This window comes from Crocodylus siamensis, chromosome 12 (genome assembly GCF_052110815.1).
Source record: "Crocodylus siamensis isolate JL-2025a chromosome 12, ASM5211081v1, whole genome shotgun sequence".
Lineage (NCBI taxonomy): Eukaryota > Metazoa > Chordata > Crocodylia > Crocodylidae > Crocodylus > Crocodylus siamensis.
This window is the reverse complement of record NC_143406.1, coordinates 7,102,013-7,124,649: the sequence shown is the minus strand read 5'-3', so window position 1 is coordinate 7,124,649 and position 22,637 is coordinate 7,102,013. Positions and strand designations below refer to the sequence as shown.

The following is a 22,637-nucleotide window of genomic DNA, read 5'->3' as shown; positions in this document are numbered from 1 at the left end:
TGTACAGCTTCACAGAGAACTAGAGCCGGACCCATCCATCTCCTTCTGATACTGGTGACGGGATGAAGAGATAAGAGGGTCTCCTGCAGCAAGTGCCATCCAGATAACTATAGCAATGCCTCTCCCTGGCTTGTGCCTGCCCGGAGACCAGACGATGTGGTCTAGTGCTCAGGGCATCAGAGCTAGCCGCGGCAGCCCTTTGAAGTGGCTGGTGCAAGTGCTACTTAATCACATTTTAAAGAGTCACGCTTGTGCTTGGGAGCTGATCAGTGAGCACAGTAATAATTAATTTCCCTGCTAAGGCCAGAGGCATGAAATGCTCTGAATGAGACCAGCAGGTTTATCACAGGCAGAAAGCAATGGAGCGATGTTGGGCGGCAGTGACAATGTGGTTTATGAATAGGATGCTTCAGCTCCTTGCTAAAGGGGATAAAGGAAAACTCTGGAGCCGCCGCACTTTGTGTGCCAGCGATGAGATTAGTGATGGGCTCTTTAGGGGCGTAGGTGGGGACAAGGGAGTACTCTCCAGCTCCCTTGTGATGCTAACAGTCCCTGCAGTTTGAGGGAAAGATGCGTCCTCCCCACCTCTGCTCCCTCCCTACCCCCCAGCGTGATGCGCAGTGTGGAGCACTCTTGTCTGTGGGTCCCAATGCATGCTGCTGCTGTTGGCCTTTCTGATCAGGGAAATGTGCACTGAAAGACGGTCTTAGGTGCAAAGTTGCACATCAGGGGCAGGAACTGGGGGTATCCCCAGCCATCCTGCCACATGCTTTCTGTCACTGCTTCCCTGCCTTAATGAGCAATGCCCAGGTCACTGCAGAGGGCAGGAAACGTGCAGAGCTGCTGCTTTTGGCTGGCAGACAGAAGTTACCTCCCTGGAGCTTTCTCTAGGGCCCTTTTAGGAATAGAAAATGCACTGAAATCCCCCTTCCAGCATCTGCAGTCTCACTTCTCCCCCCTATGAAAGTGGGGGACTGAGCAAGCTTCAGCAGTTCAACCCACACCTCACCACAGCCACTCCCCTTTGCCCTAGCCTGGCCATGGGGGAGCACTGGGAGAAGGACACCCTCAAACTGACTGCCCTGCCCGGTTCACCCAGCTGCTCCTCGGGCAGACAAGAAGCCTCCTTCAGTTTTCCTCAGAGAGGCTGTGGTAGGGCAGAGAGTGGTGGGAGCTGCCCATATACACAGCAGAGCTTTCGGCCTGGCCTTGGAAAGGCTGCAGCTTGGCCAGAGCTGGCGGCAGAGCCGCTCAGCCATCTGCCCGCCTTCACGGGATGGAGCCCAGGCAGGAAATGAGGGAGCCCAGAGCCTTAAGTGCTTCCAGGTGGGGCTGAGCTCGCTTGCTTTCCATATCAATGTTCCCCTTTCTTTCCCCTCGCAGACTTGCAGGCAGCCGGCGCGGCAGGAGAATAGCATCTCTGTGCCATACTGCCGCTGCGCGGGGAATGGCCCTGGCACCGGGGGACGTGCAGAGGAGGCTTCTAGGACTCTTTGTACCATGATCTGTGTCTGGGTCTCAATAAACCCCTTTGACTGTGACTAGAGGCATCTTTCCATCTTTTGTCCTCGCCCTCGGTACCTTCCAAGGAATGGTAACGCTGGGCTTGTAGCTCCTAAGCTACATGGGTCAGAGCAATGGTACGGGCCCTCCCTGCCACCCACCCACAGGGAAGGACACAGACGTATGGGTGCACGTGGGGGAAGAGGGGGGTTTCCAGCCTCTTAGAGCTGCAGTGCCCAGGTCAGTCTCAAAAGTTGTCACCAGCAGTTGTCCGATGGGCAGTGAGCAGAGGGAGGCTGGCTGCGTTAGCTCAGATTTAGCTCAGCCATGTGCAGCTGGATCTTAGTAGTCACTCACATGCACACACACAACTCACACTCACGTGTGCATGCACACACGCATGGTAATATATTCTGGGCACGTTTAATGATGACACTTGGGTTAGGCTTAATTCATCCCATCAGGAGGCCAAGGTTCATCTCCCAGGTCAGCTACTGGGAATATAAGTAGAGCTCCTTTTCTGTCTATAGGATTGGCTCCTGCTGTCTTAAGCTAAAGATCATTTCTGCTTTCTCCAAAGACAAAAGAATCTGAGACAAGCCTCAGAGTTTGTGGGTGAGATAGAAAGCAAACCAGAAGCTTTCCTGTACCTTTACTATTTGAGCCATGCTACAGGTTGTTTTGCATCATACCGGTGGTCCGGGCATAGACGCACTGCTGGGTAGAGAGAGAGAAAAGAAGAGCTATGGGACTTTTTTTGTTTTTGATGTACGAACCACAAGTTTTACTTATAGACCTGACTGGGGGACTAAGCTCCATGTGGCCTATGGCTGGCTTTCTTGTAAACAGCACCAAACACCAGCTTTTCCTGTTTTGGAGACAAATTCAGTTTGTTCACACCCACAGTAGAGGCAGTTGGGCCCCGCGGCACCTTAGTTCAGCAATGCTGAGCACTGATTTCCATGGCAAATGAAAGTCAGAGCAAGGTGTTGAATGCGAATGCTTTATGCCAAGATAGTTTGCTGCGTGAACTTAGCCTTTAGGTAGAGGGAGTTGTTCTCCACCACCACATTTTTCTCAGCTGCTGCAGACTCATTTTAGTGCTGCCCAGCAGGTGATGCAGGGCTTTTTATTCTACGGCGCCAAGATTTTTGTCTTCTGGATTTGCCAGAAAAGCAGCATGTGCAGATTCTGTAGTGAAAAGCTTAGTTAATGTCATGTTATGGGACCTGCTGTCAACAGTGCTGTTGCCCCTTTTCTCGTGGTAACGACTTGCAATGGGAGAAAAAGTCAAATGCAACGTGGCAAACATATCAGGACGCCTCATTGAACACCTGGTGCTGCTTTTCAGAAGCCCACCAGCTGCTTCTTCAGGTAAACTGGTGCTGTCTGGGGGAGGGAATGGGCCCTTTGATGGCAAGGGTCATCAGTGAGGGATACTTGGTCCTGCCTCGAGGAGTGGAATGGATTGACTGACCTCTGGAAGGCCAGTGCTGCTCTCCACTCCTGTGATTCTCATGAGTTTCCCAAGGTAAAATAATGCACTTTGTCCCCTTTCTTCCATTCCTGGGAGCAGGTTTATCAAGAGACTGACTTCCAGCTGCTAACCAACAGAGGTAAAAACTGCCCCCTTAGTTGCAGTTTCAGCCACAACTGGTTGGCTTCTGTTTCCTTCCCTGCCTTGTAGCACATGAAGGAATTGGGAGCCGCCGTCTTAGCAGTAGCAGTTCCCCTTGCGGGGAGCCCTGGAAAACACCACCCAGGCAGTCACCTAGGAAAAGAAAGTGAATAGTGTGGTCTCAGTGTAGGCAGGACCACTGGTGCCCACCTACTGCTGCATGTGTCTGCCTGTAAGGGCTAGAGGCTCACGCCATAGGCATCTGGGGCCTGGAGATGGCTAAAGGGCTAGCTGCAGTGTTGCGGTGGGCAAGAAATGTGACTCATGTATATCTGCTCTTATACAGGTGGTGCACCACTTCTCCTACAGAGGGAATACCAGTGGCCTAAATCTCACCATTTCCCCTGTTAGGAAAAGCCTGGTAGATGTCTGAAATATGGGGAGAGGGTTATAAATAATCTAAAAATAATCTTGTATATAGCTTCAATGTAGATGTCTAAGTCAGATCTGGTAGATGCAACTCGACTATGGATTAGGTCCCAAGTGAAAGGCATTTGGTCTGAGCCCAAGTCAAACTCGAGTGTCAACATCTGCTTGAGAAGTGGGCAGCCCTTAGGAGAGAGGGCTAGGGCTGTGCACATGGGATGTTGGACCAGGCCTTTCACACAGCTCAAGTTTCCCAGAACACCTGCTGTGAACAGTGCAACCACTGCACCTCCACAGAAATTTTGCATTCAGCTCCTCCGGAGTACCCCAGAGTGCTTGGCTTTCATCTTCACTTCCTGTGGTTTCTCTGCAGAGCAGCGTGGGAAGGTTTTACTGCATAACTTGCAAAGCACTTCGCGCTGCTGTAACACTTCAGGTGGAAGACCGCAGCGTTCACCTCTGCTTTGTACAAACATCAGAGAAGTCAGCCTGCTTGTTGCGGTGGTCAGATCGGACAAGATGGCCTCAGCTGGTGGGTAAGTTTATTCCTATTATCTACCCCCCTGCCTGGATCTATGATGCCATGTCACACAAAATAAAGCCAAGTGGCATCAGAAATGCCATCCACCTCCATAAGAAAAGGCCTTAAATTTCCAGCCCTTTTCATAAAAAAGATACAAAACTCCGGCCTCTCATCCTCTGCCAATGCCTTTCAACTTGTAGTCAAACTAAAACCCTGTTCTCAACCATTTATAGACTTGCTGGCATGTTTGCAGTGCGAACCACTGGACTTGTACTAGCCAGAGGGTCAGGAGCAAGTTGGTCATTGCACTGCCTCAGACTATGGCAATAGGCTGCATCCTTAAAAGCAGAACCACATAACTGCAGTGGCTGATGGATTTGTTTTTAACAGGAAAGTATGATCTTGTTGTAATAAGATGTGCTAAGTGGAAAGTTCCTAAATCAGAATCAGTTTTCAAGCTGTAGTAAGTGTTAGAAAGTTGCCGACCAGCTTACATAAGCCCTTTTTTTGTTGCTCTCTTAATTTTTGATATTTGGATGTGATTTCTACAAAAGAGAATTTTTGGACGCTGGGACTTGCCTCTCTGGTGGCTTTCAAAGCAGCTCTGAAACCTGACCCATTACCAAGCGTGTAAAAAATCAAGTCTGTCATCCTTGGAGTTGGAAAAATGTTTCCACTGACTTGTGATTCAGGGAAACACTTGCCCCACCATGAGTTTCCCTAGGTCAAAAGGCTGATAGAAACATCTTCAATCCAATGCATCCTTTCCTCTCCCAGACAGTTTTGAAAACAAAAAAAATTGGCTCCCTGATAACAGCAAAATGATTTTTACCATTGAGGCAAAGTGCAAGAAGTAAAATTTAAAGTGGACAATAATAAACCATGCCAAAGGAACTGGATTCATACAGAACTGAATTCCTGGTCCTGCACTTGGCCTTGTTAGCTGTCAGGGTAATAGGCTAAGTAAATGGTTTGGGTTGTTTATGACTATGAAGGTGGCAGTATGTGGGAGAACTGGGTTTTAGTCCTACTTACGCAGCACTGTGAGGGTTACTTTACCTCTCTGTTCCCTTGTGCATAATGCTGATGCTCAAGTAATCTATTTTATCTGCCTCCTGGAACTATTGCGCAGTTGTTTGAAAAGTATTGGCCGACCCAGGCAGGGAACATTTTGTGAGTTTCTTCCTCCCCTCCTCCTCACTTGGCTGTATTTGAGCTAAAGGAGGTTGACATTTGGGGAGTGGAAATTTCTCAGCACAGTTACTCTTGTTTGGGGAGCATGAGCAACCAGAAGCCCAAATGCTTCCTTCTCAGAAGCCTGGAGGCTGAGACAGGCTGCCGTCCTCTTTCAGCATGGGAAGCTTCAATTCACACCCGACATAGATGGTAGGCTGAAGCAGCCACACCAAACTGGACTCGTCCCAGACAAATGGGGACAACAAACTGAAAACAGAAAGGCTGGATATAGCAGGCCGATAAATATATGCTTCTAAATGGCAGTAACTCAGCAAGGCTGCTCAACAGGACCCAGCCTGGGTCTTCCTGTTAGCTAAGTAACACACGCCCACTTATTCACCCATAGCAATGTTCAGCATGTAGAAGGAGCCTTTTCCTGTGTGATGCCATCTCAGCCTCTTGTCAACAACTGACTCCATCTACTCCAGCCTGTCTGTCGCCTACCAGACAGCAACAGTCTGCTTCCTTTCCTTTTCACAGGTGTTAGGGCCCATGTGTGCAAGGATACCCAAGAAGGCACTGTTGAAGGCATGACATCGGCACACAGGAATAAAGGTATGTATGTCCCAACTCTTATTCTGCAGATGTGACCTCTCACTGCTTTAAAAGGAGGGGAGTTGCCACTGAGAGTCACATATCAGCCATCTGTTCCATCTCCGCTGAGCTAAACTGCTGAAACTTTAACCCCAAATATAACAGGTAAAGTTGCAATGGTTTTGCTCCATTTATCCCATGATAGGAGTGTGCAGACAGAACAGTTCATACCAGTCTCACTCATTGTTGGTGTAACTATCCCTGTTGGTGCAACCTGTCCCTTCCCTTGGATTGCTACCTACGGCCACTTCATTGACTCCCTGCTTTCAGAGTCCTCACTGAGATGCCATTACAATTTCTTGTGGCCCACATATTCCAAGCCTGTTCAATGTCCTCCTCTACCCCCACTGCACGTTGTACTGACTGCCCCTTGTATTGCAAGTTTGTGTTTCCAGTGCTGACTGCTGATCCACCAGCATGTCGGTGATGTTCCAGTCACCCCTGCTCTTTTCAGACAGATTCAAACAGGAGGGCTGTGGTGTACTCAGGCTTCTGCTGAGTGGGGCCTCTCAGATGCTCCAGCACATTAAAAATAGCTGTGGGTTCTCTTTCAGCCCTTAGTCATATCCCCCTACGTCAGGCTTTACAAATTGTTTCCCTGAAAATGTCTTGCCCCTTGGTGGCTTTGCTGAAGCCCCTCATGAGCAGGGGAAATCCTTCTGTCCTCTAGCTGTCACCACCTCTAGATTCACAGGGGCGAATTAATGGACAGGACATACCCAGTGAATCTGCAGTATGTTCTCTAGGTCTGATGTTGGCAGTCACCACTGCATGCAGCCTGCAAGGCACTGTAAAGCTCTTGGGCCACAAGTGCACTTTGGGAACCTCGCTCTAAGACACACCAGGGATCAGAGGACCATGGGGCTGGCAGGGACCACAAGGGTCACAGTCACTACTGCTAAATTATCCCAAGCAGATGCCAGTCCAGCCCCTTCCTGAGAATCTCAAAACAGGAAGAGTTAATGAAGAAGAGTTGGTGCACTGTAAAGGCATAGGCAGCTTCTCCCTACCACCTCCTGGTTTAGCCTAGCCCTTGTGGTATGAGGGGACATACTCCAGTTCAACCAAAGTGGTCTCCTCTGACCAGCTGTCAAATGCTAGTAAATAAGCTGACTGCTATCCCTGCAGCCATGCTCCAGCACATACATATCATTGGCTTTTTTTTCCTCTTTCCAGGTTCATCACATGTGGAAGTATGAAGTGTAACTGGTTTACCGGACCAGAGGTGCCTGATCTAAACAGAGCGCCATGCTATTTAGTCCTAACCAGAGCCAAGACACTGCTTGCTGCTGCAGAGTTTCCCTAAGGTAAGAGGTTGCTTTATCCCCTCCTGCTCAACGATGTTCACACAGGCAGTTACACAGCTCCCTCTTCTGCAGCCCATAGCATGGCAGGCAGTTCCAGGACCATGGCTGGGGCAGCTTCCCAGTATTAAATGCTGTTTTGAAAGACTGCATTAGCATTCATTAAGAGTTGTTTATACCAGGAGAAATCATGGAGTCCCGCTGTTAATTCAACCCTCGCTTACAGCCCAGCAACTCTCTGCTGTGGCCAGGCAAAGAATGGCAGGTGGAGCACCTGGTCCAAAGTTACAGAGCAGGCAGCTGCAGAGGCAGGCATAGAAGCCAGGTCTGCCAAGCCTTAGGCTAGACTGCACAACCTCCTCCAAAGGTCTGATAAACAATGCACTTGCACTGGGTCAACTTACCTACATTTCTCTCTACTGACTCCAGTGGGGTTCTGGACAGACAACAGCAGCTCTCTGGAGTAGCTGCTAGCAGTAGATGCTATTACTGTGCTTCACGCCTGGGTGGTTGAGGAGCGTACACTAGCCTGTGCACCTACAGCAGACTGCTCTTGGGTGAAAGCAGAGATAGCGCTGACCCAGGTTTATTTTTACTACACACTTTCCATGGGATCACTTTGCTTCAGATCTGAGGCACTTAATGTCTGTTAGGAGCTTACAGTATCAGTCAGCTTCTTGTCTGCACTTATGCTAAAGGTGAGTCCACTAGTGTGGGTCATGGGTCCAAGCTCAAAGTTTGGATAGCTAATCTCAGAGACCTAGGACTTGACTTTAAGAATATGGAAGTGCTTGCAGATCTCATCTGGTTCTGTGGGACTAGCTTAGCTTTCCCGCATGGGTGCCCAAAATTAGAAGGAATTAGTAATGTGAACCTAATTAATGACTGGCAAGGTCCTGCAGCAAGCATGTCTTAAGTATCCTGACAGACACCAGCTGTCTCAGTTCTGTGCTTTCAAATCCCGCTTCCTGAACTGTAACACAAAAGACTTTGCCTACGTCGCAGCTGCCAGAGAAGAAGAACAGGCGAGGGGGTGTACACATCTCTTCCATCATCTGGGCAAACAATGCAGGAGCTGTCAATGGCACCATAAGAACTGCTGTACGTGGAACTGCTGTTAGCAAAACCCCGCTAAGGTAGGGAGTGTCCCTATTAGTATGTCACTGAAAGGAATTGTCCTGTGCTACTTAAACACTGACCAGTCCTCTGCCAGAGCCAGAGTAATGTTTTGGCCCAACAGCAGCTGAACTTTTCTGTGCCTTTTATATATTTTTGACTTGCTAAGTTAACTGGATCTTCTCCAGCTGGAGGTTAAATGCCAGCAAATAAGCAGGTTGCCTGTTACTGTTTAAACTAAAAATGCACTTGCATTGTAGTAGGTGATGTTTCCTCGTATCACCCCAATGCTTAAATTTTCTCTTGCTAGGTTTTTTTTTTACCATGCAGACAAGCCTGCACTTCAAAATGTACTAAAATTTCCTGGCCACAGAGCTTCATGCAACTTTTTTTCTGACCACAGGACATCAAGCTTTTGCAGTTGTGGAGTTTACCTAAAAGGAGAAAGACCTAGCCGCTCCTTTCTAAGGATGCTTGTCACATAGGAGCACTTTGAGGGTACTGCCTTTCTGCAGCTAAAGGCATGGCAAGCCTTCCCTGGACCATGACAGAGGGGCTCTCCAATGAGACAGTCAATGCCAGCTTGGAGGTAAGCTTCCAGTACCCCCTCTTCACTGTCATCTACAGCCTCGTCTTTGTGCTGGGACTGATAGAGAACATCCTTGTCCTGTACCTGCTGGCCTCCAAGGTCACCCACACCTCTCATTCCTACATATACATAATGAACCTGGCTATAGTAGATACCTTGTTTGTTTGCATCTTGCCCTTTAAAATCCATTACCATCAAAACCAGAACCACTGGATCTTTGGTGACCTGGCTTGCAGAATCACTGGCACCTTCTATTACATCAACATCTACCTAAGCATTGCCTTCTTCACCTGCATTTGTATTGATCGGTACATAGCCGTGCTGCACCCCTTTACGTACATCAAGATCAAAGGCACCCACTACACAGTAGCAGTCATTGCCCTCTGGTTGGCTGCCATAAGCATTGCCGTCTCGCTGATACTCGAGGGGCCCCTTCACAACAGCAGCACAGGGAACAGGACAGCCTGTTTTGAGAACTTCTCAGTGACCAGCTGGACCCATCGCATGGTGCCCTACAACGTTCTTGCCTTGATGTTCGGCTTCGTCATTCCCTTTGCTATCATCCTGATCAGCTACCCTCTTATTGCCAAGCGCATCTCCCACATCAGGCACAACATGTTCAAGAAGAAGGCCTTGAGGACTATCTACGTGATCCTGTTTATCTGCACCGTGAGCTTCCTTCCTTACCACCTCACCCACTTATTCCACTTCCTGGCTAAGGCTCAGGTCATCAAAAATCCCCAGTTTACCAACTTCATCTACAAAATGCGCCGGGTTACATTAGCTCTGGTTAGTTTTAATTGCTGCCTGAACCCCATCCTGTACTACTTCATGTCTGCCAGCAAGAAGTGGCACTTTCAGATCAGGCTTCGATCCCAGCCCAAGGAGGTTTACACCATCTGTGACAGAAAATTCAGTAACCATTCCTGCTTTTACCAAAGTAAGAGAGCCAAACCTTGAAAGCAAAAACACAAGGATGAAACAAACTGGTTTACGTAAAACAAGGTAAATCAATCATTCACCTCTAAGTTCCTGACTTAAATTTAACCCAACTTTGAATTGTAGCACTAGTAGTAGTAAGGGAACTCCCTGAGATCAAGGTTGTGTTATGCCTGGTTCTATACTTCTGAAGTGAACAGCATCCATGTTAAAAACAGCTGCTTCCATCCTTCCTTGCCAAAAGAAGCATCAACTGATAACAGCAATCTTTATTTGTGGCCCCAGCCAAGCTGTAAGGCCTGGTAGCAGAGGTCACACAAAGCAGCCTGTGCTGTCTGGTCTGTGAATTAGAAAGACTTGCATTTGTACCCAGTCCCACTGCAGGTTTCATAAGCAGTGACAAAATGTCAAAGTGAGACTGCAGAGCAAAATTTCCATATTAACATTACTGTTAAGTTAAAAAATCCTTTATTGGAAAGTGGCAACACTAGGCTGATTTCCAAAGCAAGCAAGGCAGTTATCTTGCTGGCGTTTAACATATCCTTGTAGAATAAAAACAATTCCAGCCCTGAATGGCTGCTGGCTACACACTGTGAATTAAAAAGGGGAACTAAAACACAAGCAACTGGCCTTGTTAAACACATTGTTTTTGTATATGGTATTCATTTTTCATGTTGCACTGAGTGGATTAATTACAATTAAATAGATATTGAATTCTAAGTATTAAATGGACCTGTCCCAATAAGGGTTGTTTGGCATACTTAGCTACCTAACTGAAATGACTCATTTCCTCATCTGAACTTCTCTCACAAGGTTGGGGTATTCCTTATTTTAACTTCAAGGGAGGCAGTCTGGGCAGTGCCTAGAATAAAAGGATAAGGAGTTGCAAACCCCTGGGTTCAAACCCCAGGTCTGCCAACTTGGCTCAGAGATTTTGGCAACTCCTTCAGCTGCCATGCATCTGTGAAGTTGGAATAAACGTGTGCCTCAGCAGGCTGTTACTACTGAGGTCCATTGGTTACCAACACTGTTATTCTTGTACCATTTCCAGAACACAGGTGCAATTAAGTTCATTGGAGGGCTCTTTTCTCTAACCCAGCAGGGATATTAGAAACATGGAGGGACAAAAAATTGTACGAGCGCCCTACTATAGGCTTGTCAGCTACTGTACAAAGAAGCTTTGCAGACATTTTAATAGATTAAGTTACGGCTGCAATATGAAGCTTGGGACTTTGTGTTAATACTGGATTGAGCTAGCTGGTCTTTTCCATTTTAATGCTGAAGCTAAATGGCTCTTAAACTGTTTTTGTTAATGCCTCAAACCTGTTTTCTATATCACTCCCATAGCAGTGTCCAACTGAGCTACCAAAGACAGGTGGCTCCTGTTCAAAAGGCTTGTAAGGACCCAACTGAGCTAAAAGAGCAAGCAAGACAACAGAAATTCATGGGGCAGTGACTTAGAAGAGGAAAATGGTGCTATGCTATGGTGTGTAGGTTGATGTTCTCACTTGTTTGTTAGTGAAATAAAAACCTAATTGCTGCATGGAAAGTTACTGTCAGAGGGTAACTGACTTTTCATACCTCAGAAATAAATGCAAGCAGAAAAACTCGGTGAGGGTTTTTCCCGTTGAGAAACCACTGTTGCTAAATCAGAACCCTGCCTGATGACTTGGAGCATATTGAACTGCACAGACCATGGGACAGAGGAAAGACTTAATTTTTTTATTTAAAAAACACAACCTACATATTTACATCCTTCCCTGCTTCACCCTTCTGACAATGTACAAAAAAAAAAAAAAAAAAAAAAGGTAAAAAAGACCTGGAGCTTCCTCGTCCTTGCTACAGACATTCAGCCTGTTGACTGGGGCAGTCCCTTTTTCAGGAGGGAGGTCAGATAGCTCCCCAGTTCTTCATCCTAGACACAGAAAACAAAGAAATCAATGGTACAGCACGCTCTAGGCTCCCAGGTCTTGCGCTGTTAGTCAGAACCTCTTTTTTAGGCACAGCTATACACCAACGTTCCAGACCCAAGCAGCTCCCAAATTATCAGGGCTTGCACTTGGGAGCCAGATTGTCTAGCTTGAACCCATTTCTGGCTTAGCAATAAAACCTGCATGTGTCAGAAATGAGCTTAGATGCCTTTGAGGAGACTGTTTTGAGGATAAGTGCCTCTCTTTTTAAAGCAGAGAAAGAACTATTGATTTTTGCTTAGCTCTCAGGAAAGCGTTTCCTCTCTGGGATCAAAGATTTTCAAAAAAAAGTTCACAGAAACTAGACTTGTGAACACATCTTAAAATAAGACTCCATCTATGAAGAGAAAAAACACAGCGCCTCCTTCAGCTGCAGCTTCACTTCAGAAAGCATTTTTGCTAGTCATTAAGTTGCAGACTTTGTTTATATGTCTATTTGTCGCAACTCAGCTTGTCACACAGCCCACAAGACTTCTCCATGCAAACATCAGTCACAGAATTGATAGCTGGAAACTAGACTGTAGCAACAACCCAGAAAAGTAAATGAGAATGCACCAACAAGATACTGAAAAATGTGCCTAGCTTAGTGGCTCATGTACTCCCTCACACAAAGATGGTGCAATGCTGTAACCACATTCATATGGAAACTAATCCTTAAGATGGCACACCCATTCCACAAACACTGATGACAAACCAACCACAGAGTCACTCTGACGGCAGACATCTTGCTGATGAAGTGAAACGTGTTCTCACCTGGTACGTCCAGGAAACCAGCAGAACTTTGGTTCCTTGATCCTCTGAATGTGCTGTGGCCTGGATGAGAATAGACTCCACCATTATAGACCCATCAGGGAGGTGCTGAACTGAATAATCCTTGAGGATGCTAGGGAGAAGGTGCATTACATATTTGTAAGTGTTCTCTGCTATGCATAAACCCGAGCTGCACCTCAAACGTCCACCCCCCTGCCTCTGAGCCAACACTGACCACCTGAGGAAGTCCACGCAGGGCTCATTTAGAGCCTGCTAATGCTGCTCTTTCTGTCTATCCTACGTTCCCTATAGAGTTTGATTTCTGTGGAAGTAACAAGCCAGATCAGCTCCTCAGGTACAATTTTGGACTCTCTTGGGCCACAGAGTACTGCTCCTACCCTGGGCCAGCTGATTTTGGACACCAACTTCATTCTAGACAGTTTCTCAGGGGTGCCTGCTCACCAGGGCAAATGCCCCTGCAGAAACTCTAAACTAGCTAGCTCACATGAGCACTGCCCACCCATCATATCTTCTAGCAGCTGGATTCCCAAGTCACCTCTTCCAACCCAGACAGCCCTTTTGCTATCTACTGACAGTCTGTACCTACACAGTGCTGGTTTGGATCAACATAGGTGAATCATGCTCACAGCTCTAGAAGCCCCTGCCCAAGTTTGGCACTGAGGCTACACTTACCCCTTGAGGTGGTTGTAAACCCGCAGCACTGTTTCGTGCTCCTTGCGAGGGTCCTGGATGTGGACACGACAGGTGAAGCGCAGCTGGTGCTCTGCAAGGCCCAGCTCCTTTAGTGCCTGCTCAGGAGAGACCAGACGGAAGCTCTGCCGAGGGAAGGGAGAAGTCTATGAGCTGCAGCCTCGCTTATACACTGGGCTGGAATCCCCCAAAATTTTTATATGGCTAGCTGTGGATGGTAATGAAAGCAAAGCAACCAACTCAAGGTGGGGACTGTCCCTCTCCCAACACCTGGGAATGCCCAAGCACACTGCAGCCCCTGCCACAAGCAGAAACAGCCAGCTGGATCTGGGTCTGCTAAGGTTACTTGCTTGAGGAGGCAGGGTGTGGGGGGGCAAAGAAAGCAGGGAGTACTTCTCTCTCTTACCAATTCCCCTTTTCTCAAAGCTACTCACTGATATAAAGCTCACAAAAACTGCCTGTGTGGAATGAACCAGTCATCTAATTACAAGGTTAGGTTGCAGGATAAGAATGGCCTGCCTGGCCAACCATCAGATGCACCCACTGCATAGCAGGAGGCTGCGGGGAAGCAGAAAGTTCCCTGGCCAAAGGGAAGAACTTCATGGGCAATGGTTCTGTGGATGCATCAGCCCAGTTTCCAGAGACCACTTCCAGATAGCCACGGGCACACCCGTCTCCTCTCTACAAAGCAGATGGCAGGGAAACTGGGAATCCTCTTACACCCACATTTTCTTCACAACCACATGGCACCTGGAAAGCTGCCACTGCTGGGCTGTTTCCCAGAATATTGGGCACCCTCTCTACTGTTCTCTGTGCTGGGATTGTTTAAAAGAAAAAAAAAAAACAGAAAGTGGGGGGCTCTGAGACAAGAGGCCAGAAAGGCTACAAGACAAGTACCAGAACAGTCTCCTGGTCACTTACATTATCCTTCATGATCAGCGTGCCATGCATGAGCTTTGGCTTCTTGGCATCTGGGAGCGGACCTAGAGCAGGACCAATGGAAAAGGAGGGCATGGCCATTAATGACCTTGTGCTTACCCGACACATTGATAGAAACAGTCGAGTGCTTTGGGATCTCACGGAGCCCCTGGTGACAGAAGGGTTTGTACAGCCTCACAGTGGGAATACAGCAGGCCCATTCTGTGGGCCCGACCAATAAGTCCTAGTCACTCCCTCTTTAAAAACAAGTGCAATGGAGTTCAACCTTTAAGCAATGGAGGTGTGACAGCCACACACTCATTACACCCTCCCAGCTTAACTGGGAATTTCAGCAGAGCAGAAGTGACACGTCCATACACATCTGCCCATGAAGCAAACTGACATGTTATCTCTGCACAGTGTCTGGCTGCTGAACAACCATCTCCAACTTTCCTGCATGGGGAAACAAAAATCCCCACACACTGAATCCACCAGATGCAGAGATATATTGCTAGGGTGAGAAGCCACTGCAACTCTCTGGAAGCCCCTTGCAAACTCTAGCCCTGATAAAACTCAGTTATACAAGGATCTTGGAAATGCCCCCCTCAGTTTCATAGTTTCTAGGGTCGGAAGGGACCTGAGTAGATCATCTAGTCCGACCCCCCGCCATGGCAGGAAACAATACTGGGGTCAAACAACCGCAGCAAGATGTGCATCTAACCGTTCACAATCCAGGGAACACTCATTCAGTAATACAAAAATAAATACAATCCAGTCACTGGGCCCCACCAGCAGGAACTCCATGGCAGCCATCTGTTACCTAGTGCAGTCTCTCTCTTCAGCAGTCCAAGGGAGATGTCCACGGGGATGTTGGGGTTGGTGAAAAACGTAGTAGTTTCTCCATTCGCAGGCATGTAACAGTTCACATCTGTATTAACAGCAAAGAGGATTGGAGGGACATTCACACAGAGCCTCCCCCTTTCAGCATCATCAAGGGCTCTGCATTGTATATGCAGGACGCGTTGTTCCTCAACCTGGTGAGTGTGGCACAGTGAGGCTAACACTCCTGTACATGCAATGAGACTTCCCAGGGCACCTATGACATACCAGGGCCTGACTCTTAATTCTAACATGGAAGAGGGCAGAGACCCACTGAAAGGGAAGGCCACTACCTACTGACTCCTCATCAATGCATTATGCAGGGCTTCTTTTGGAGAACTGCCCACTCTGAACCTATGGGCTAGTGACAGCTGAGATCACAGGCTGCAGACAGACTACAGCAAAGCTGGCAGACGGAATAAAAGCAAGCCAGTGCTAGGGAAGGCATCTAAAACTGCCCAAAAAGGAATGTCCAGAGAGCTATGTGAGGAGCTCTCTATCCTACCTGCACTTAGGAGTCACTGATTTAAAAAAAAAAAAAAAGTCTGGTTTGTCTCCAGTGCTTGCCCGGTCTTTAGCACAGAAATATGGACACAAAAGCACTTCGTTTTCCTTTCCACATCTCTGTTCTGGCTTTAGGAAACACAATTTTAAATAAATCTGTAACACCACACAGACAACACACACTCCCTGCTCCTCAGTGAAGCAACAGCAGGGGCTTACTATACATGACAGCAAGCATCTTCACAACTGGTCTGAGAGGGGCCAGCAGCACAGGAAACTATCCATGCTCCAATCAGTCACACCCTCCCCGCTTCCACGCTCCATCTGCCCCACAAATGGTACGTACGAAATTCCTGTTCAATTTTTTGCTTCAGGAACTCCATCTTCTTTGCCTCCCCATGGACCAGAAGCACATTGCGTGGCTCAGCCTGGCGGATCAGCTGCATGATGCCCTTGGCATCGGCGTGGGCACTGAAGGACATGTATTCCACCTGCATCTTCACTTCCAGCTGCAGCGAGAAGCACACAAACCCAGCCCCTGATCATCGGGAATCGTATGACTTCCACACCGTGCAGGAAGTAGCATAGGGCTCTTGACGCACACAACGCTGTGGGAGTGAACAGAAATCCCACATGGCAGGAAGCTGGTCAGGCGAAGCAGCCTGATTCCCAGCTTCACTGGGGGGCATTGTGCCGGGAGCACTCCATGTTTTACAGGATCAGACTGTGCCCTGCAGCACTGGTTCAACTATGCAACAGTGTATCAGCATGTAAGGACTGCAATTAACACTTTTCATCCCCCCCTTCTGCACAAAGCCCACAGGCTGGCTACCTCTCTGGTTACAGGGGATTTAAACCTCTTCTGGACACAGCATAGTTGCCCACCCATGCTAAAATCCCCAGAATTTGGCTTTTCAGTGACTTAAGAGACTTAAGAGTTACTGCAGTGCTATTGCTTATGCAATCTACAGCTGCCAGGCCATATGCAGAAGGGGGCAAATGATCGCGAACACAAGGAAAGAAATCTGTTGAATAATCCCTCCTGTTTAAACATTTCTCAGCCTAACAACCAACACTGAGGTTTTCTTGGACAGAAGGTAGTAAGGTTATAAGTGTCACCCATGGCCAGCAGGGCCTAGTAGCTGCCCGTCTTTGAAGAGCTTCCCCAAAAGCTCAGTCTGGTCACAGTCACTTACTATTTGCCTCCCTTCCATTTCCAGCTTCCGCTGCCCACTCAGGATCTTGTGGCCCACAGTTCCTTGCACACAGTAGCCTGGCATGATGACCTAGGAAGGAATCCAGAAAAATACATCACCCCTGCATACGACCTGAGCTGCAGAATTACCCAGGTGTTAGTCATGATGGAAGTGTCCATGGTTCTGAGCCTGTCCACCACAGCCTCTGCTACTCTCTGTTCAGTTTAACTGTTCCCTCCCTGCATTCTTCCTGGCAAAATCCTCAGGGATGAAAGAAGCATTGAGAATAAAACAAAAGATGGCTTCTGTTAGAATGTGTGTTGCTAACCAAGGCTTGTTACCAGCTAAGACAGGTGTCTCAGGGGATACCATCAAAAGAATGCAAGTAGGGTTGAAAATAAACTCCCAGCAAAAGCATCTTGCAATGCTCCTCGTTTCTGAGGCACCTCCTAATGTCACAGATTAAGAACCCTAACAGCTAGAGTTGATAAAACCTGCACTTTTGGTCATTCCTCAAGGGATTCCCTTCTCCCCATGCCCGTAGAGACCAGATCAATCGTGCAGGTTCATTGGGGTCTCTTTAAAGGAAGGCCTCTTTCAAAGACCTCTGGAATACCCAGTAGGAAAAAAGAGCTTTACACAGTCTCAGTCAAGGAGTGTTCCCTTATTGCTTTACATGAAAAGATTGCAGCCAAATGAACAGTACCTCTCTGCAGGCTCCCCTAAAAGCCTCAGAACAGGATGGCTTTAGAAACATGGGCTGCTTTCCAAAGTTATCCCCCATGGTTACTTGCCCAAACAGCACACATGCGAGTCCTGGCCTCCACTGAAATAAATGGAAACCCGGTCTGCAAAGCATGCACAGCTCACATGCAGTGTCTGTGGGGATGAATAATGTGTTCTTCTTCACACATCATCATCTCCTCTCTCCACCTTTGGAATCTGGAGTCAAGACACAGCTGGTGACTTTGAGGAGGTTAAATGTTAGCACCAGAACCAAGTGCGTCATATTCACTGATATGCACCAACAAACTAGGTCTTAACCTTCTCCCGCTGGTCACAGTTTGACTCCTGGGGAGGAACAGTGCATTTCAGTGAGCTACAGTTTGATCTGTAAGCACCACTATTCTGAAATCATGCTGCTAGTACACAATACAGCAGCCAGTCAGGGGTTATAATTATTATTACCGTTAGTGGATGGATTCTTCAGAAAGACTCGCCTGAAAGAGTCTCCTGCTATTCTTACCCCATTAGATACACAGCTTATTCCCAAAACTGTGTGGGCCATGCAGCATTCACACAGGTGTCATTCAAAGCCACAGAGCTTTCTTACCATGTTCTTTTCATTTCCTGCCCATTTCCGGAAGATCTGTAGGGATTGTCCTGCATGTAGCATGCCTGGAGTTGCAAATACGACCTAGACAGAACACATGCTTAGAAGCTACCACACCCAAAAGACCATTTCTCTCCGCAGTTTAAAAGCAGTTTTGAGAGACAGCATTTCAAACATGAACAAGGAAATGCCTTTTCTGGCCCTGTATTGTACCAGCTCTCACACAGTGCAGTACGCACTCTGCACTTGTATTTTGCACATGATTTGTTTAACCTAATCGAATTCAGTGGAAATTACTTTCCACCAAACCTCATTCCTCAAAATTTCCATTTCCTTCTAAGCCTTTCACTGATAACAGGAGCTGCGGATGCTCAGCCCCATAACACGGGTGAGTTTCTTTGCTAAGCCAGGCCTGCAGTGGTACTGAAGTGGTTCCTATCCCAGCCCCTCTGTTCTATAACCTTCCTAACCACATACCATTGGCCCAGGGTTGTCAGCAAAGGCCCTGTCAAAAGCCTTGATATGTTTGAATTCAAACATGTTTCTCTGGACAAAAGTCTTGCGAATCTTCTGATTGGTCCACGTGATGAAGAGCTTGTAGTAATGATTGGCCTTTTCCGTGAGACCGGTGGAGAAATAAATCGGGGCCTTCAGGTTCATTCTTTCCCTTTGGGAAGAGAAACAAGTCAGTCAGTCAGGCCTGGCTGCTTCTGGCAAGCACCACTGGGCTCTTCCCTCTGTGCACACAAGAGTCAGTCCCACTACCCTAAATTTCTATGCACACCCTCACAGAAGGGAGGTGGGGATCATTGATCAATATCCCGGTCATACCAACGTGCAGCCTCTCATCAATAACTTGCAGAGAAACAAATGGGATGTCTGCTCTAATCCAGTATGAAAAGGGTGAAGCTGATGCTTACCAGAAAGTCTCCAGTAAGATGCAGAGCTCTTGGGCACGTCCCAGAGCAAACACCGGGATAAGGACCTGCCGATGAGATGCAGAGTTAGGCCATGATACCCTCAATGACTGCAAACAAATCAATGCAGCAGAGATACTGCTTCCCAACAAGCATCTCTGGGCTCCTCTCATTCCCCAAGGAGCCCACATCTCCCACAGGGCTGGGGGAGCCCCAGTTAGCTTTTGCCACGTAACACACCTTCCCTCCTCTCTCCACAGTTTCATGAACCTTCTTCAGGAAGTCTCGTTCCCGACAGCGCTTGGAGTCTCTGATAGTGGTGGCATAGGTGGACTCTGAGATCAATAGATCAGGGCGACACTTATCAATCCAAGCAGCACTAAAGCAGTACCAAATTAAAAAAAAAAAAAAAAAGACCATTTAATAACGACAACAAGGAATACACAGCCCCCACAGCTCTCAAAACAGATGTCAACAGCCTCCATTTACAGCTGAGGAAACCATGGCACAAAAAAAAGTGTGGACCACTAGAAGGTCAAACACATTTAAAACGTACTGTGACAACGAAGCAACGTATGGACTACTCAAATTCAAAGGCTGTGCAATCTTGACAAAGGAATCAATATGACCATATGCCAGAGTGAAGAGCATTGCATTTACCTCTATCCTGAGACATCATTAGAAACCTATTTAGCACAGCAATCGAAAATGTCATTTATCTTCCCAGCAGGGAAGGCATTAAGTGGTCTAGTCTCCCACCAAAGAATGTGGAATCATCACAAATAAATTCCCACGGGTTAACAGGACCTGCCAATACAATCCCCCAATCTGTAGCAGCCCCAATACAATTAATGGTGACTATTTCTCACTTACCCTAAATGTCTGTCTGGCGTCATATTATAATCCCCCTAATGGAAAAAGAGAAAAGATTAAAGGGACCCATTTACTGCCTCAAAGGTAACTGGGCATATCCCATTAGAGACGTGAGTGTCCATAAAATATTTATCTGGATACTTACTGTGTACGCCACAGACTCGCTGCCAACTTTGATCTGGAACATGGCTGCTCCCAGCACATGGCCAGCGTAGTATGCCTTGATTTCCAACTCGTCATCCACCTACATGGAAAGATGTCCACTGGCATCCAAAAGAGGCTTGGTCTCAATTGGGAAGCAAAACTCATAAGCTGGGGCATGCGACCCTGAAAACAACTGATTTAATTGCTCTGCTTCTTCACTGACAGTGCTCCATATCAAACCCTTCGCACACCTTGGGGGCTGCAAAGGGAAAGTGACAGGCATCACTGAACCCCCGAAGTCAGAACAAATCTTGAAGAGTAAGAGCAAGCCTGGCAGCTAGGGCAGACGATCCCAACACAGTGGTGTTTCAGAAGATTTCTGTGCCTTCTTTTCTCATTGGGCACTACCCCTCTGTCTAAAAACATGTCTAGACTGCAACACAGGAGCCTTTAGCAGTGTAGGCACAGAAGCACAGAGCTCTAATGCATGCTGTACAACCCAAGAAACAGAGTAAATACTTGGACACGGTCTGCTTCCAGCTGTGGGTTGCTGCAGCTATTCTGCTGGTAATGCCTAAGCCAGTTAGCGTAAAGCTAGTTCAGGTTTATCTGACCACATTGTAATGCAGATGTACCCTGACCTTGGGTGACGGGGGATTTGATACCAGCCTTCAACTCCCTGCAGGGAGGTTGCAAAGAGGACAGAGCTGGACTGTTCCCAGTGGTGGCACATGACAGAACAAGGAGCAATGGGCTCAAGTTACAGCAAGGGAAGTTTAGGTTAGATATTAGGAAAATCTCTCTCACTAGGAGGATAGTAAAACATTGGAATAAGCGACCCAAAGAGGTTGTGGAATCTCCATCCTTGGAGGTTTAAGAGCCACCTAGACCAGGGGTTCTCAAACTCTGTGATACTGCAACCCCAAGTGCTAGGTGGCAGTGACGGAGGACAGGGAACTCACACGCAGCAGCCACTGCCGCCATCCGCTACTCTGCGTCACTGCGCATATCCCCTGGGAAGTTTGCAGCCCCCTTTTAAGTTGCTCAGTTTTGACCCACAGTTTGAGATCCCCGGCCTAAACAAAGCCTTGGCTGGGATGACCTAGCTGGGGATGGTTGTAATTTGAGCAGGGGGTTGGACTATACTAGATGATCTCCTGAAGTCTCTTCCAACCCAAATTTTCTATGATTCTCTGGGCTGCTGGGACAAAGAGACAAAAACAGTCCTGCTCCTTGACTGGGCCAAATGGTTTACACCAGCAGCGCCCAAGGTGGGTCATTCACCTGGACGGTCTGGTGAAGGTGGACAGCTACCACTTTCTTCATGCAATCCTTAATCATCTGGGAAGTGAAGAAGTTGGTCTCGCCTTTCTTATCCACGGTGATTTTCCTGTAGTCTTCCAGCAGGATGGGGCAGATGGCCTTGGTGGGGTGCGTCATGTATATGGGTCCATCATAGCCGACCATTTCGCTGAAATATGGCAGAGCTCCACAGTGGTCCAAGTGAAAGTGGCTGCAAAGGGACGTGCAGAATAAGAGGTATAACCCAGGGGCCTTGAGTCAGACTTTTCCAGGTCCTACCCCACTCCGGGTGTTGAGAGACATTACAGACACACAAGTATTGTATTATATAAATGTACATTAAATTAGGCCTGCTAAACATTCATGTTTTTCAAGTGCTGAGAGAGCTATGCGCGATGCACAGGCGTTAGACCATCTACCAACTGTTAGGTATTACCAGCACTAATACTATTAAGTATTACTAACGGTGAATTACTAACACCGTTAGATATTACTAGCACTGGTCATCATGGGAGGGGGCTGTTCTGAACGGTCAAGAAGTGCCTCCGAAGCACCTCTCTTTCCACCTGGATCGCAAGGGGGCTGCAAGGTCTCTCACCTGATGATGACGCAATCCAGAAAGTCCGTCAGCCGTCCGTTCTGGGTGATGTAGGAGAAATCGGGGAAGCGCCTCTGCAGGACAGAAAAGCAGGTCATCCACAATCAACAAAGCTGGCTGTCAACGTCATTAAACAAATGGCCGTGTCCAGCACGTCAGGAGTCCGCGACAGGGCGATCACGGAGACTGCCACCAGCACAAATGGGGACGGTTTCAGGGGGAGGGGACGGCAGAGCAAGGGAAGAGGATGGCAAAAAGGCCACAGCCCAACTCACATCGTCGTTGTAGCCCATGTGCATGCCGCAGTCCAGCATGACGTTCTTGCCCGCGATGGACACCAGAATGCAGCTGCGGCCCACGTCCTGGCCGGCCCCTGGACAAGGACAAGAGGCAGGTGCATCAATCACGGCAGCCTCGCTGCGCCCACCTCTCCCCGCCCGCCCGGCGCAAGGCTGCGGGCGCTCCTAAGCCCCACCGCAGCGTACCCAGGGGGGTGACTTTAATCTCAGGCATTAGCGGGCCGGGGGGCACCAGGCCGCGTCGCCAAGCAGACAGGGACCCTAGCTGCACCCTTCGCTTCCAGGTCACGGGCCGCCGGAGACAGGGACCCCGCTTCCTTCACTTCCGGGTCAAGGCCGCTTGAGTGCCGCCGGTCTGCTGCGCAGGCGCTAACGACCCCCCCGGCAGTCGATCT

At 48.1% G+C, this 22,637-nt stretch overlaps 3 protein-coding genes across 5 annotated transcripts in view; 2 read left to right on the top strand and 1 right to left on the bottom strand.

The window, feature by feature from the left end:
- The window catches only part of PUSL1 (pseudouridine synthase like 1), a 54,562-nt gene extending 53,098 nt beyond the window's left edge, over window positions 1-1,464 (top strand). The window contains 1 exon segment of the mRNA XM_090024675.1: window positions 1,384-1,464. Within this exon segment, the coding sequence (XP_089880801.1) occupies window positions 1,384-1,415 (32 nt within the window). The 3' untranslated portion in view covers window positions 1,416-1,464.
- A 637-nt stretch (window positions 1,465-2,101) lies between these two features.
- LOC149854550 (lysophosphatidic acid receptor 6-like) lies at window positions 2,102-11,460 on the top strand. Of its 3 annotated transcripts, XM_090023787.1 has the most exons (6): window positions 2,838-2,877; window positions 3,080-3,119; window positions 3,921-4,083; window positions 5,787-5,861; window positions 7,077-7,207; window positions 8,724-11,460. In XM_090023787.1, exon 6 carries the CDS (start codon window positions 8,844-8,846, stop codon window positions 9,867-9,869), a length of 1,026 nt encoding a protein of 341 aa, XP_089879913.1. In that variant the 5' UTR covers window positions 2,838-2,877; window positions 3,080-3,119; window positions 3,921-4,083; window positions 5,787-5,861; window positions 7,077-7,207; window positions 8,724-8,843; the 3' UTR covers window positions 9,870-11,460. The 3 variants fall into 3 exon arrangements, with proteins under 3 accessions (XP_089879912.1, XP_089879914.1, XP_089879913.1); XM_090023786.1 differs by having other exon boundaries at window positions 2,102-3,119; XM_090023788.1 differs by having other exon boundaries at window positions 2,102-4,079.
- Window positions 11,461-11,556: 96 nt separating this feature from the next.
- Window positions 11,557-22,584, bottom strand: INTS11 (integrator complex subunit 11). Its single transcript, XM_090023785.1, has 17 exons — window positions 22,429-22,584; window positions 22,219-22,316; window positions 21,944-22,017; window positions 21,328-21,556; window positions 20,045-20,143; window positions 19,900-19,934; window positions 19,267-19,405; window positions 19,030-19,094; window positions 18,587-18,776; window positions 18,110-18,193; window positions 16,777-16,866; window positions 15,927-16,089; window positions 15,018-15,125; window positions 14,201-14,262; window positions 13,262-13,404; window positions 12,572-12,701; window positions 11,557-11,763 (listed from the first exon to the last, which is right to left on the bottom strand). Exons 1-17 carry the CDS (start codon window positions 22,454-22,456, stop codon window positions 11,698-11,700), a joined length of 1,803 nt encoding a protein of 600 aa, XP_089879911.1. The 5' UTR covers window positions 22,457-22,584; the 3' UTR covers window positions 11,557-11,697.
- Between the last annotated feature and the right edge of the window lie 53 nt (window positions 22,585-22,637).